Source organism: Dromiciops gliroides, chromosome 2 (genome assembly GCF_019393635.1).
Source record: "Dromiciops gliroides isolate mDroGli1 chromosome 2, mDroGli1.pri, whole genome shotgun sequence".
Lineage (NCBI taxonomy): Eukaryota > Metazoa > Chordata > Mammalia > Microbiotheria > Microbiotheriidae > Dromiciops > Dromiciops gliroides.
This window is the reverse complement of record NC_057862.1, coordinates 196828104-196843171: the sequence shown is the minus strand read 5'-3', so window position 1 is coordinate 196843171 and position 15068 is coordinate 196828104. Positions and strand designations below refer to the sequence as shown.

General features: G+C 43.4%; 2 protein-coding genes across 2 annotated transcripts in view; both read left to right on the top strand.

Moving 5' to 3' along the window:
* The first annotated feature begins 492 nt into the window (after nucleotides 1-492).
* Nucleotides 493-13409, top strand: LOC122738566. Its single transcript, XM_043980571.1, has 5 exons — nucleotides 493-606; nucleotides 6346-6419; nucleotides 11734-11899; nucleotides 11992-12633; nucleotides 13277-13409. The coding sequence occupies exons 1-5, from the start codon at nucleotides 493-495 to the stop codon at nucleotides 13325-13327; spliced, it is 1047 nt and encodes a 348-aa protein (XP_043836506.1). The 3' UTR covers nucleotides 13328-13409.
* SLC30A4 (solute carrier family 30 member 4) overlaps nucleotides 13277-15068 on the top strand; it is a 37304-nt gene continuing 35512 nt past the window's right edge. Inside the window, exon 1 of the mRNA XM_043984402.1 lies at nucleotides 13277-13797. Within this exon, the coding sequence (XP_043840337.1) occupies nucleotides 13410-13797 (388 nt within the window). The 5' untranslated portion in view covers nucleotides 13277-13409. The remainder of the gene's footprint in view (nucleotides 13798-15068) is intronic.

Here is a 15068-nt window from a genome sequence, read left to right as displayed (position 1 = left end):
GTAAAAAAGCTAAAACACTATCAAATTGAGGCACTACTGTTGCCTCACTGGATGACTGGTCAAGAAAAGCTAGCCCTGGCAGTAAATAGCATCAACTTTCATTAGTAGAGAATAACACAGCAATGATGGCAAGAAGGCTCAAGATGATGGGAATTGGGGAATCTGGTAGTAAAGAGATGGATGACCAATGTGGAAGCAAACTAAGCATTTAAAAACTATTGTAATCTGAAGCTTTTAGATGAATTTGAAAGAGAAATCTTACCAGTCTTCATAAAACAATGTTCTACTTCTCAGATAAAACCAAAAAAGACATGAGGCTTTCTTCAAATATTCAAAAGTATGACAGTCAACAAGCATTTATTGAGTGCTTACTAAGTCTCAGGCACTGTGCTAAGTGCTAGGTATACAAATACAAGCAGGGGGAAAAAAGCTTACATTATAATGGGAGAAGACAACACATAAAATGAAACTGAAGAGGAGGAAGAGGGGGGCATGATAGAGAAAGACCAGAATACAACCTGGAGAGAAATAAAGACACAGTTGTCCTGGACACCCTCCTTCAATGGAAGTTCTGAGAGGAATTATCCAATCGGGGAGGGGCTGCAGGTACAGAGAGGTATTCCTAATATGTAAATTCCAGGGCTGAAGTGAGCATCCAGGATCAAGGAGCTTCTGAGACTTGCTAGAAAAAATGCCCAGAGTACAAGCTAGAAGAAGAATTAGCTATCTTCTATTTGGCCCAAGGGGCAGAAGTAGGAACAATGGGCCTAAATGGCAAAGAGGCAAATTTAAATTTGATATGAGGAAAACCTTACAATTAGAGTTGTCCAAAGGTTTGAATGGGCTACCTTGGGAGATCATAGATTCTCCATCAGTGGATGAATACAAGTGAAGGTTAGATGACCAGTTTTTAGAGATGCCATAGAAGAAATTCCATTTCAGATAGAGACTCTACTATATAGCTTCTAAATTCCTTTAAAATTCTGACATTCTGGGGGCAGCTAGGTGGCACAGTAGATAAAGCACAGGCCCTGGATTCTGGAGGACCTGAGTTCAAATCCAACCTCAGACACTTGACACTTACCAGCTATGTGACTCCGGGCAAGTCACTTAACCCTTATTGCTGGGCCCAAAACAAACAAACAAAAAAATTCAGACATTCTGTAATTCTGCAATTTGTTCCTTCTTACTGACCAGAAGGGCAACTATATATCCTTCTGAACTGGTGCCTATTAATTTTAAAAGGGCACTTCAGTATTTAGAGAAACTCTACACAATTAGTTGTGATTTATTTTTTCCAAAATAGTTCTAACAAAATTCTGGACTAAAAATCATAGATTTTGAACAAATAAGGAAGTTGAAAGTCACTCAGTCCAATCCCTTGACTTTATAAATGACAAAACCGAGGCACAGAGAAATTAAGTGACTTGCCCTGGATCACATAGCTAGAAAGTATCTAAGGTGGGATTTGAACCTGTGTCTTCCTGGCTCCAAGTCCAGTGCCCTATCCACTAGATCACGCTATCTCTCACTGCATCATAGATAGTAGCAGAGCCAAAAATTTAACTCAGCTCTTCTGACTCTAAATTCAACAAATTTTTCCAGTGTTATAGCACTATATAGTAAAAAGAGCACCATACTTGAAGTCAGCAGGGCTTAATTCTATCCACTCCTAGCTTTGTATATAACCTTGGGCACAAGTTACTTCACTTTTTTTTTGGTGTCTCCGGTTTCCTCTTCTGTAAAAGGAAGGGTGTTGGATTAAAGGATCTCTAAGATGTTTTTCAATTCTGAAATTCTTTTCAGAATTTCTAAATATTCTAGATTATTTTTTTTTTAGTGAGGCAATTGTGGTTAAGTGACTTGCCCAGGGTCACACAACTAGTGAGTGTTAAGTGTCTGAGGCCGGATTTGAACTCAGGTCCTCCTGACTCCAGGGCCGGTGCTCTATCCACTGCGCCACCTAGCTGCCCCAGATTTTTGGTATTTTAAGACAAAAACAACAAAATATATGTTTACACATACCTTAAATGTTACCACTTAGTTATGACTGGAAATTTCTAATATGGGTCTGGTTATCTTGATAGGCTTTTAAAGTATATTAGTGGGGGCAGCTAGGTGGCGCAGTGAATAAAGTAACAGCCCTGGATTCAGGAAGACCTGAGCTCAAATCCAGCCTCAGACACTTGACACTTACTAACTGTGTGACCCTGGGCAAGTCACTTAACCTTCGTTGCCCCACTAAAAAACAAACAAAAAAGAGGTAAAGAATCTTAGGGGGGCAGCTAGGTGGCACAGTGGATAGAGCACTGGCCCTAGATTCAGGAGGACCTGAGTTCAAATACGGCCTCAGATACTTAACACTTACTAGCTGTGTGACCCTGGGCAAGTCACTTAACCCCAATTGTCTCACCAAAAAAAAAAAATCATAATAATAATATGAGTTAACTAGTCAGAATTGACTTCAAAATTACTAGAGATAGAGGAAAGAAGAAAGTATGTTAATAAAAGAAGTTCAGTCATTTAATTCATCATCATCAACAACAAAAATAACACTCGTGGGAATTGACCACAACCACCAAGGCTGGTTCCAAGATTTTCACTTCTGTCTGCCAGATCAACCAGGAACCTGGAATAGGGACACCACCAAATATGGCCACTAGGGGTGTACTAATCACTTCTGTACTATCAAGAACACATTCAGAGAATTTCTTCATTTTCAAAAAAAAAGTTTAGAGTTTTTAAGGAAAAAAAACTAAAACTAAGGTAAAACAATAAAAGCACAGGATTGTGGAAATCTTACAATTTTCTGATCTAAACTCAACTCTAACCACAGATTGACTTCACTAACAACTTATGGGGCACCTTAGTTCTAGTTCCTTACCTTCATTTTTTTTTTTTTTGTGAGGTAGTTGGGGTTAAGTGACTTGCCCAGTCACTCAGCTAGTAAGTGTCAAGTGTCTGAGGTCACATTTGAACTCAGGTCCTCCTGAATCCAAGGCCTACCATGCCACCTAGCTGCCCCTCCTTACCTTCATTTTAATCCTTGCCAAGGAAACCCCCTTTTTCAGCTCTTGAAAGCTTCTCCTTCCTTTAATAGCTACACTTCTCTTACCTTTAAAGATTGGAAAGGTCATATTAGATAGAGGAGAGTGGAGATTACAACCTATGAAGATTTGTCGAAGGAACTGGGAGGAGCTTAGCCTGAAGAAGAGTGAGCTTGGGGATGGAGGATGGAATAGAAGGAATCTGTGTAGAAAAGGGACTAAACTTAGCTCCAGGAGTTGTAAGAATTGATTTGGGGACCCCCATCTGTGCCGGCTCACTCCACCAAGCAAGGGTGTGCATGGAAACTCCGCGTCTCAGCCGGCCTTGGGGGTGCCAATGAATTAGCTTGGGGTGTGGGGGTGGTCAGCCCATGTTTTCTGAGAGAGAAGGTTTTTGGGTTGTTTTTTTTTTTTTTTTGGTGAGGCAATTGGAGTTAAGTGACTTGCCCAGGGTCACACAGCTAGTAATTGTTAACTGTCTGAGGCCAGATTTGAACTCAGGTACTCCTGACTCCAGGGCTGGTGCTCTATCCACTGCGCCACCTAGCTGCCCCTGGGTTTGTTTGTGTTTTTTTTTTAAGAGGAGCGGGGGTAGTGAAGAGGGAGACATAGACTAGAAGACAGAGAAGGGGGATGTAGGAGAGACCAAGGGAGGAGACATAGAGGAGTGACTGAGAAAGGAAAGGGGGGACAGTAGACGAGACTGAGAGATGGTAGAGGGGAGCTACCAAGAAAGGAGACAGGTGGAGAGGAGACAAGAGAAAGCTCAGGCGGCTACAGAGTCAAAAACAAGGCATAGTGGATGGATTACTAAGAAAAAAAAAATTAATATTGTACTCTGCAGTTTAGCCAGAAGTCCACCAGAAACAATTTAAAGAATTTAGCATTAGAGAAACATGGAAAAAGTTATGTATCTGACCTATGGGTGGGGGAAAGATCATAACAGATAAAAGGGATAATTTGATTACATAACATTTCTAAAGTGTTGCATAAATCTAAAACTAAGATGAAAAGAAAGGGGGCAGCTAGGTGGCACAGTGGATAAAGCACTGGTCCTGGATTCAGGAAGACCTGAGTTCAAATCCAGCCTCAGACACTTGACACTAGCTGTGTGGCCCTGGGCAAGTCACTTAACCCTCATTGCCCTGCCCCACCCCAAAGTATATTTCAGTGGAGAAGGAATTATTAGAATGGGTAAGGTATACCCCTTTGGCTGGAGAGGAAGATGAGATAAGGTATCTAAAAGCATCCGTCTCTTTTACTGAAATTGCCTAAAAGAACTGTGCCTGTCAAAAAAGTATCCTAATTCCTTATTCCATCTAAAATTATAACATAAACCTTCCTGCTTCTTGGTTTGGGTTTTGTTTGTTTGTTTGTTTTGGGGATTTAAAAAAAAATTATAACCAGTTTCTCAGGGTAGTATTTGGCCCTAGAATGAGGATGTATGGGGTTATGGACATGCTCTGGGTCGGGGTACTTGAAATAAGGACTCACTCTTTGGGCATAGCAGTGGGAGTGATAGAAGAATTTTGGGGGGGTATGTTTTGCTTTTTCCCCCTAGTATGATAAAGAAAGGAAGGTTGCAAGTATTCAAGAGAATTTATCTTAGCTTGGAATGTTTTGCACATATGGGAATTAAGTATCCCAGGGATTCGTTGCAGCAATTGTATATCAAGGCCTTCTGAGAATTACCACTTAGAAGGTTTGCATGTTACAATGCTTCCTAATTGAGCCAAACTATAGGGAATCATAGGATGAGAGATTTAGAATTTGAAAAGACAGAAAGATCCTCTACTCCCAACCACTTGTTTTACAGATGAGGAAGTTGTGACTTTACTCACTGGGGTAGTGAATCAATCTTCTGGCCTAAGAAGCAGCCAGGCGCTGACCTTCTTAAAATCATCCATGAGACCAGCCTTAGCCACATTATCCTGGTAGAAAAATCAGTTAGTTAGTAAACAATCATTGATTAGACACTTTCCATGTGCCAGATGCTGTGTTTTGTGCTGGGGAGACAAAAAAAGGCAAAAGCAGTTTCTTGTCCTGGAGGATATCACAGTAAAACCAAGTTATATACAGGATAAATTATGGATAATTTAAGAAAGAAGGCATTAGCTGTAAGGGGGATCAGAAAAGGCTTTCTGCCGAAAGTGAGATTTTAGCTGAGACTTGAAGGAAGTAAAAAAAAGCCACAAGGCAGAGATGAGGAGGGAGTGAATTCCAGGCATGGGGGACAGCCAGTCAAAATGCCAAAGAGAGAGTACATGATGTTCAAAGAACAGCAAAGGAGGCTGGTGTCACTTAATCATAGAGTAGATGGTGGGAAGTTAAGTTTTAAGAAGCCTGGAATGTTAGAGAGGGCTTTAGGTTAATGAAAGGCTTTGACATACAGCAGATTTTATATCTGATCCTGAAGACAACAGGAAACCAGTAGGGTTTATCAAACAGGGGTAGAGATGCAGTCCAATCTTTGCTTTAGGAAGCTCACTTTGATAGCTAAGTGGAGGGCAGATTATAATGGGGAGAGGCCTTAGGCAGGGAGATCAAGTGGAAGGTTATTATAATAGTCCAGACTATTATATAAGCCTGTACCAGGCTTCTATTTAAATATCAGTCACTATTATTTCAAATTGGGCAGTTAGGTGGCACAATGGATAGAGTACCAGGCCTGGTGTCAAGACTTGTCTTCATGAATTCAAAACCAGCTTCATACACTTATTATCTGTGTGATCCTGGGCAAGTCACTTTGCCCTGTTTGCCTCAGTTTCCTCACCTGTAAAATGAGCTGGAGAAGGAAAGGTTAAATTGCTCCAATATCTTTACCAGGAAAACCACAAGAGTCAGATATGACTGAAACACCTGAACAACAAAATTTTTTTCAAATTAGGGTCTGATTCCACAATATGGTCAATGACAACTGATGCTCATCATGGTAATCACAGATTTGCAAACTCAGAGTGAGATGGGACCTCGGATACCACCTGGTCCAAACTGAACAAGAATCCTATCAACATGCCCACCAAGTAGTCCTCCCAGCCTTAGTTTGATGATTTCCAATAAGAGGAACCTCCCTCACAGGCAACACCTACAACTTCCTAATAGCACTAACTGTTACATTTGTCTTTTTTAAACATAGGCCCTTTACTCTTCATTCTGCCCATTAGGGACAAGCGGAACAAGTTTATTCCCTCTTCCTGATAGCTTTTCAAATAATTGCTGTCAAATGTCATGTGCCCTCTAAGTTGTGTTTTTGTTCTCCTTGATAAACACCCTTCATTCCTTCACTTGATCTTTCTAGGGCATGAGCCGGAGGCCCTTCATCCTGGATTGTCTTCCTCTTCACACCCACGAGCTTATCAATTTTGTTGTTCAGTAGTTTCTTTAATGTGCAACTTTTCATGACCTCATCTGGGGTTTTCTTGGCAGAGATACTGGAGTGGTTTGCCATTTCCTTCTCCAGCTCATTTTATAGATGAAAAACTGAGGCAGAGTTTAGTGACTTGCCTAGGGTCACACAGCTAGTAAGTATTTGAGGCCAGTCTAGAATTCAGGAAGATGAATCTTCCTGACTCCAGGCCTGGTGAGCTATCCACTGTACCACTTAGTTGTACTCAGTTTATCAATACTTCATCAGATTTATGCTCTCACCAGTCAGTGATCCTTCCAATGATCTAGATTGAAACTCATGAATGCCTATCTATCCTGTGTCCTGTAAATTCTACATGGTAGGAGGTTCAGCCAACATTCTTGGGAGCCTTACTCTTTTTTTTTTTTTTGGTGAGGCAATTGGGATTAAGTGACTTTCCCAGGGTCACACAGCTAGTAAGTGTTAAGTGTCTGAAGCCGGATTTCAACTAAGGGCCTCCTGACTCTAGGGCCAGTGCTCTATCCACTGAGCCACCTAGCTACCCGGGAGCCTTACTCTTAATGAAATGGTGGTCAGCAACGGACTATCAAGGCTTTCCATCAATTAATACTCGCTCATCCTTTCTTCTCCTGCATGATTCCTGGTCACTTAATATACTGCAATTTTTACATACTTTGTGCCATTATGTACAATTTTTTTCCATTTCCTTGGTGGTCCTTAAAACTATACCTCCCAATGTAGCCTAGTATCACTTTAGCTTTCTTGGCAGTCCTATCTCTCTGTTCACTCATATTGATCTTGTGATCTGCTGAGCTACCCAAATTTTTCTTGAACTGCTGTATAACCATATGTCCCCTTATTGGATTTATAAAGTTGATTTTTTTTTTTTTTGGTGAGGCAATTGGAGTTAAGTGACTTGCCCAGGGTCACATAGCTAGTAAGTCTTAAGTATCTGAGGTCGAATTTGAACTCAGGTCCTCCTGACTCCAGGGCCAGTGCTCTATCCACTGCGCCACCTAGCTGCCCCAAGTTGATTTTTTTTAACCCTTACTCAATACTTTATATTTATCCTTACTAAATTTCATCTTATTTGATTCAGTGCAATATTCTAGCCTGTCTTGGTATTTTTTTTCATTCTGACTCTGAACTTTGCTAACTATCCCTTCCAAGCTTAAGGTGTTGTGTAAATATGATGAGTCTGCCATCCATCCCTTTGACCAAGTCACTGATAAAAATGTTAAACATTACAGCACCAAGCAGAGATTTCTGAGCTGTTCCATTGAAGTCATCCTTTCAAGCTGATTTTAATGACTGTTCTTTTGATTCACCTATTGAAAAGTTTTAAACTATCCTATTGTCTAATCCACAACTTTCCATGTTTTCCACAAGAATCACATGAGAGACATGAGAGCAAATGTTTGCTGAAATCTAGGCAAATTAGATCCAAAGCATTTATCCTGATCTACCAAATCTTGTTAATTGAATGTTTCTTGAATGAATTTCAAAAAAGGATATAAGGTTTATCTGTCATGAACCATTCTTAGACCTGTTGGGTCTTTGTTATCACTGCTTCCTTTTTTTTTTTTTAGATGTTCACTAACCATCACTTTAATAATGCATTCTAGACAAAGTTAACCAAAAATGAAAATGACTAACATTTGAGGGGTTGCAGGAAAACCAGCATATTAATGCACTGTTGTTGAAGCTGTGAAATGGTTCAGACCTTCTAGAAGTAACATGGAACTATGCCCGGCCCCAAAAGTTATGAAATTGTGAAGATTTTGACAAAGGGAACAAAGAAAAAGGAAAAGGCTCCATATATCCAAAAAATATATTTATAGTAGCTTTTTTTGTAGTAGCAAAGATATGGAAATTGGAATGGGAATGATTGAACAAATTAGGGTATATTAATGTAATTGAATGCTATTATGCAGTAAGAAATGACAAAAGGGACTATTTCAGAGAAATATGGGAATATTTGTTTAAACTGAGTTAAGTGAGCAGAACCTAGAGGAAAATTTATACTACAACACTGTAAATACAAACAACTTCAAAATATTTAAAGATTTTCATCACTGTAACAATTCCAGAGGACCTGTGATGAAGCATGCTACTCATCTCCTGACCAAAAAGTGATGGATTCAAAATGTTGAAGAACTGGACATGCAAAAATGGAGGGATTTGTTTTGCTTGACTATGCGTATTCATTACAAGGGCTTTGTTTTTCTCTTTGGGGGGTGGGAAAGATGAGGCAGGGTGAAAATAGATTTTTGTTTATGAAAAAAATTAAAATAAACTTCCAGAATCTTTTTTCTTTTTTTAGAACTGGACCTGTGACTGCATTGATATAAGGAACTTACAGTAAGGAATCTTCCATAAGCAATTCAGATCAGCACCTGCTATATCTATAGCTTGTATAACCTTTTGGAGGGTTTCCTGGGAGTGATGAGAAGTTGAATGGCTTGCCTATAGTCACATGACTGGTAAGTGTTACTAGAAAACAGATCTTCCAGGGCTAGTTTTCTATCTATATACCCTGAGGACTCTCTAGAATTTTCCCACTTATCCAAGTCAAGATCAGTGGCCTGTGGCATAAAGATTACATTCTATTCTCTTTTTTTTTAAACCAGGACATCTGACCTTCTCTAATCCATTGGTACTTTTACTATTTTTCCTTAATCTTGCAAAGATCACCCATAATGGCTCAGTACTCATATCTAGTAATTCTTTCAGTAGTCTAAAATGTAGTCCATCTGGGGCTAGATAATATTCCTGAGGCATTGCAACATCCCAAGCTGCCTTCTAAATGATGAGAGAGAGAGAGATCGAGCGCGAATTAACTTCAGGAAAACCTGAGTTCATTCCTGCTTCCCACATACATTAACTGTGTGGTGGTGTTTATCATTTCAGTTTCAGCAGCTCTCTAAGACTATACAGTTGCTGATATGCATTGCTGGAGGGATCTGTCACACCTGGAGTCCACTCTGCTGAAAGAAATTACAAGCCTATTCTATACTACCACCAGCACCACCATCTTTCTCACTCTCTCTCTGTCAAGTCAATAAACATTTATTAAGTGCTATGTGCCAGGCACTGTGCTATACCTAACAGATGGTGTGGTACTATCTACACTTTTATGGATGGAGATTCTTTCTTGTCATTTAATTATTTTGTCACTTATTTATCATGTATTTTACTATGCTGGCTGATTAAACATCTTTTGCTTTATGGATGGCCATTTTTTTTTCCTTTTTAACATCTTTTGCTTTAGCTAATGTACTCTCCAGTTAGTCTAGTAAAGGAGATACGTCACTGTGGGCTGATGAGCTATAGTTTTGAGAGGATGTTGATTCAAAGTTCCTCTAATTTGAGGTGGTTTTCTGGTAGGTCAGTGTGTGTGTGTGTGTGTGTGTGTGTGTGTGTGTGTGTGTGTGTGTGTGAGACAGAGAGACAGAGAGACAGAGACAAGACAGAGACAGAGAGACCAGGAGACAGGGACAAACAGAAACAGAAACAGAAACAGAAACAGAGACAGAGACTGAGAAAGAGAGATGCTACATCTACAATCAGGAAAAATTCCTAACTCCTTAACAAGAGCACTGGTTTTCTTGGGAGCTTAGTAGGGGTGGAGGTAAACAGGGGGAGCCCCTGTGCAGTTTGATTAAGTTTTCCCCATCGGGGCAGCTAGGTGGCACGGTGAATAAAGCAGAGCCCTGGATTCAGGAGGACCTGAGTTCAAATCCAACCTCAGACATTTGACACTTACTAGCTGTGTGACCTTGGGCAAGTCACAACCCTCATTGCCCTGGGGGGGGGGGGAGAAAGAAAGAAAGAAAAAAGAAAGCTAAATTTTCCCAATCAACATCTGAAAGGAATCTCCAATGGAGGTAGGCAAGAACCCCAGAATCCTGCTGAAAGGACACAGGAAGCTCCCCTGATTGTTTCCCATTGACTTGTGCCACTTCCAAGATGTCTGGTAACTGTGAATGGTGGTGGGGAATTATTTCTTATTAGAAAAGTCACCCCCTCAACCTTTGTCTGTAAAGCAAGCCTGTCTCATTTATCTTTTCAGTCCTTTAGACTTCCAGATCCTAACAGAGTAGAGCAGATCTTCATTCAAAAGGGAAAGAAGGCGCCTACCTGAGGTTCCTGGACCTCAAGTTACAAGTTCCTTTTGCCTTTATGAATATAAGACAACAGTTTCTCAGACTCAACTTTGTATGCTTAAGGTATTGGTAGCAGCCAAAACATTGAGAAAATTCCAAGAGAAGCATGTAGCAGTGGCCAACCAACCCCTGCTTGCCTGAGAGAAGAGAGATCCTGAGTTTCAACTTTTCTAGTTTTTGAAGAGTTAATCACCTGGTAATTTCAAGTTCAAAAGCTCCCCAGTTCGAGAGTTCAGGCACTTAGAGGGAAATTTTCTCTGCAGCTGGAGAACAAGAACCAAGTCATGGTAGAACGATTGACAGAGATCTGAACTTTGCCAATCCTTCCCTCTGTTTCTATGAGTTGCTCTGCGTGAATAGGCCTATATAAATGGGAGTGATTGTTCATTAGCTCCCTAAGTTTACCTCTCTGAGGGAGTCTAATAAGCTATTTGAATATTTTACATGTTTCTGCATCTCTTCCTAGGCTCTTGGTATCTCATGTATTTTAGTGGGGATAGGATAATAGGGATAAAATAAAGGTTATCCCATACTATGATACCTACACTGTACATTTGAATACCTGTGCGAGAGATAGGGGGTCCCTGCTTCCAATATTTGGGAAGAGTACACTATTTTATCTCCTGGCAAAATATAACGGATGTAGATACGCCCAGACCTGCTTCTGGTGTGTTTTGAGTGTTTGGTTTAAACATCAAGATATTTATAAAATATTTACAAATTTTGGGGTAATAACTGGAATTTCTGTAGCACTTCTAAAGTTTTATAAAATGTTTTTTCGTTAAGTGGTTGGTGCAAGTATTATTCTGCCATCGTTTCACACTCGGAGGAAATGGTGTGGGGCGGAGGTTGATTGACTTGCCCAGGGTCAGTCTGCCGTTGCCTCCTGCTTTAATGTTTTTAATTGTTTCTTAAAGAGTGTTCCTGGGCATTGTGCAAAGGATGGCAAAACTAAACCAGAAGACAAGAACTGCTGCCTGCCCAATGTCGTGCCCCCTCTCACTTAGCCTAACTGTGTAACTAACACATTTTGCCAACTCGCCAGGCCTGTTCTATTTCAGGCCTCCAGTTAGAGAAATGTGCTTTAAGACTTCTGCTTATCTGGGCAGTTTGGGTATGGCGTTGCACAGAAATCCGAACCGTGATGTCCCAGATGCGCCCTCCCTCCCGCGGCTCCCCGCAGCTCAGGGGCGGGACAGGACGTAGCACGAAGGGTCGCTGCACGAGAGGCCACTTGCTTTGACTGCCACGGAACTGGCCGCGAGGACCCAGCAGACACCGACCCTCCTCCCTCCCACCCGGATCGGGCGTCCCGGCTGGTGTGACGGGTTGGCAGTGGCGGCCTCGCCTAGAGGAGGTGCAGGAGCCTGGGGGAGGCCTCGCTCCGCGGCCGCAGTGAACGAGTTGCAAGGCACTGGGACCCACAGCTTTGGAATCCGGAGCTCGCGGGCGAGCGGGCGGGGCAGGAAGGCGCTCGGTGGTGCGCGCTCGACCCCGCCGTGAGCGCGCGTGTCTCGGGTACTGCAAGCAGAGGGCTCTCGCTCTCGCTCTCTGGCTCTCGCTCGCTCTCCCTCGGCCTACGCCCAGCGGTCCCCCGGCCTGTTCTCGTGCAGACCCCTCCTTTTCTCGTGCTGCTCTCGCTCCGCGACTCCAGCGCACGCGCGCTGCCCCGCGCAGAGGCCAAGGGGGTGGGGACGCCAGGGAGCGCAGGGGCACTGGAGCGCAGGAGGCGCCCTCGGTCTGGGAGGCTGCGTTAGCGCAAAAAACTGTCAGACTCAGGGGGAGCCGGCGCTCGGAGCGGAGCGGCACGACGCGGAGCGACGTGCATTCCTCGCACCGTCTCTTCCTCTGCCCCCTTCTCCCTGCTCCTCGCTTCTGCATCTCGGAGCTGGATAAAGGAGCCGGGGAGCGCCAGACTGACCTTGCTGCAGAGGGGCGGAGCGCGGCGGCGGCGGCGGAGCGGGCCGAGGCGGGCCGGGGAGATGAGTTCTCCCCTGCGCGGAGGCTCCCCAGCAGGCGTCGGGCAGAAGGGCTCCCAGCGCCAGCGCCCCAGGTATCTGGCACCCACTTCGCTGGTGATGGGACGCGGGACTCCCCGGGGAGGGAGGACCCACGATGGGACGGGGGCTCGGGCCATGGGGGTAGCTCCCGGGCTCGGCCCGCTCCAGCCTGGGTGCTTTGGGTTCCCTCCCGGAGAGCGAGCGGACGAGAGGGCGAGGTGCAGGTGAAGGTGAGTGGATGGCACCGGCGTCCTCGCGTCCCAATGAGGAAGAGCTTCCTCGGGGCCCCGCGCCTGCTGCCTGCGCTCTTGTCCCGTCTCGGGGACGGGACGAGCCGGCTGTGCGAGCTCTAGTCCCGTCGGGAGCCCTGCGCCCTGGCCCCGTCTATGTTCTTGTGTCCTGCGCCTGCTGTCCGGACGTGGTTGCCTCGGGAGTCCTGCGTCCTGTCCCCGTCTGGGGTCGTGTGCCCGGAGCCAGTTGTTCGGACTCTGACCCACCACTACCAATCTTCCCCCGTCCCTCGAGGGCGCCCTAACTTTGGTGGGGAGGGAGATTCCCGAACCCCACACGCTGTTGAGTAGAGAGGCAGGCGTAAACTCAGGTTAACTTAGACGTAGCGCCCCGGCTGGGGCATTTAAACTAAAGCTAAAGGCAATAGACATTTCGTTTTTATTTTACTCCTTTTTTCTCCCCTAGGATGGGAAGAAACAAACGGATATGCTCCACCTAGAAATCCATTCCCAGTGAAGAGAAGTTGGTGACTGGTAGTCTCCAGGCAGTGTGTGGTCTCGAGCCGAGGGATTCCCAGATCCCAGCCATCACTTCAGCCATGGCCCGAGCCAATGTATGGAACCGTCTCAAATCTTGGTGGAAAAAAGATGATACGCATCCGTTTCTAAATGATACCAGCGCCTTTGACTTCTCGGATGAAGTAGGGGATGAGGATTTCCCCAGGTTTAATAAACTAAGAGTTGTAGTTGCTGATGATGGCCTGGAGACCCCAGAAACTATTAATGGGACCCACCTGGCCTTCCAGGCAGATGATGATTCCTTACTGGATCAGGACGGACCTTTACCCAACAGCCAGCTGGGTTTCAAAGTAGACCCTTGTGACAATTGCCGGAAACAGAGAGAGTTACTGAAACTGAGGAAGGTGAAAACTAGACTCACCATAGCGGGTGTTCTTTATCTGCTCTTCATGATTGGTGAACTTGTGGGTGAGTCTTGTTTTCGGCTTTTTCTCCTTGTGATTAGCCCTGAAAGATAATATAGAATATTACTCATGACTTGAGCTTTAATCATTTTTTTTCTCCAAAGGGAGATGGTTTACTAATTATCAGAGATACCAGTGTCTCTGTGTTCTGATGTGCAAACCAACTTAAGTGCCTAAAGAATGGGGTACAAATCTCAGGAGGTCATTTTTCTTAGAACACCATACTATTAAATGAAAAAGATCGAGATTAAAAAAAACAAAACAAAACTGAGTGTAGGGGCAGCTAGATGGCGCAGTGGTAAAGCACCGGCCCTGGATTCAGGAGGACCTGAATTCAAATTCGGCCTCAGACACTTGACACACATTGCTGTGTGACCCTGGGCGAGTCACTTAACCCTCATTGCCCTGCAAAAAAACCCAAAAAACTGAGTGTATTACTCCTTTTTTTCCCCCTTTAAAGATGAATGTCTACATCCTGACCAATATTTAGAATCACAAATGATTCTGAAACCCTCATCTCTGTGACTAAATTGCAAGGCCACTGTCAGATGAAGGAAAAGAAAATCTGCAGGATTAGTGTCGAAGGAAGTTGACTTTTCAGCTTAAATTTCACAGTTTGACTTAATCATGGCAGAGTTATAAACTAGAGCTGGAAGGAACCTTAGAAATCATCTAATCCAACCCCAACAGCTAGGAAGTAGCAGAGCCAGGATTAGAAATTTTATTTACACCACACCCTGATTTATGGTAGTATCTTCAAATTCCTACCTTTTGAGTCCAAGAGAACACCAGAATCCCTTAAAGTAATACTGGATTGCATGAATTAATTCATCCAAGAGATTGATGCCCTTAGAAGAAGAATTGCTAGCTTTATATTATTTATATAGCTCTTTTTACCAATTTTATCTTCATAAGAACTTTGGGGAAAGTTATCCCCATTTTACCAGTGAAGAAACTGGGGCAGACAGAGGTGGCTTGCCCAGGGTCACACATTGAATAAGTGTCTGAATCTGAATTTATGAACTCAGGTTTTCTTGGCTCCTGGTCCATCATACCACCTAGCCCCATCTCCTGGGAAATAATTTAAATATCAAGGGACTCCAACGGTTTTTTTTGAAAAATCACTGTTTTGATGGACTTCATTTTAAAAACTTCATATTGCTTATCCTCTTTTAGGAGGAATATAGAGCAGTAGGCATCCTAGGGGGGGTTGCATTCTGTTCAGTGGTTTTACACAGTCATTCAGTCAGTAAACATTTACTAAATGCCTTTGTG

Bases quoted from the DNA above. Each gene is read 5' to 3' on its own strand.
- LOC122738566 (XM_043980571.1), top strand. From the start codon at position 493: ATGATAGAGAAAGACCAGAATACAACCTGGAGAGAAATAAAGACACAG. The intron at 607-6,345 runs GTACAGAGAGGT...TGATCTTTCTAG, and splicing joins CAATCGGGGAGGGGCTGCAG to GGCATGAGCCGGAGGCCCTT. The intron at 6,420-11,733 runs GTAGTTTCTTTA...GTGATGTCCCAG, and splicing joins CTTATCAATTTTGTTGTTCA to ATGCGCCCTCCCTCCCGCGG.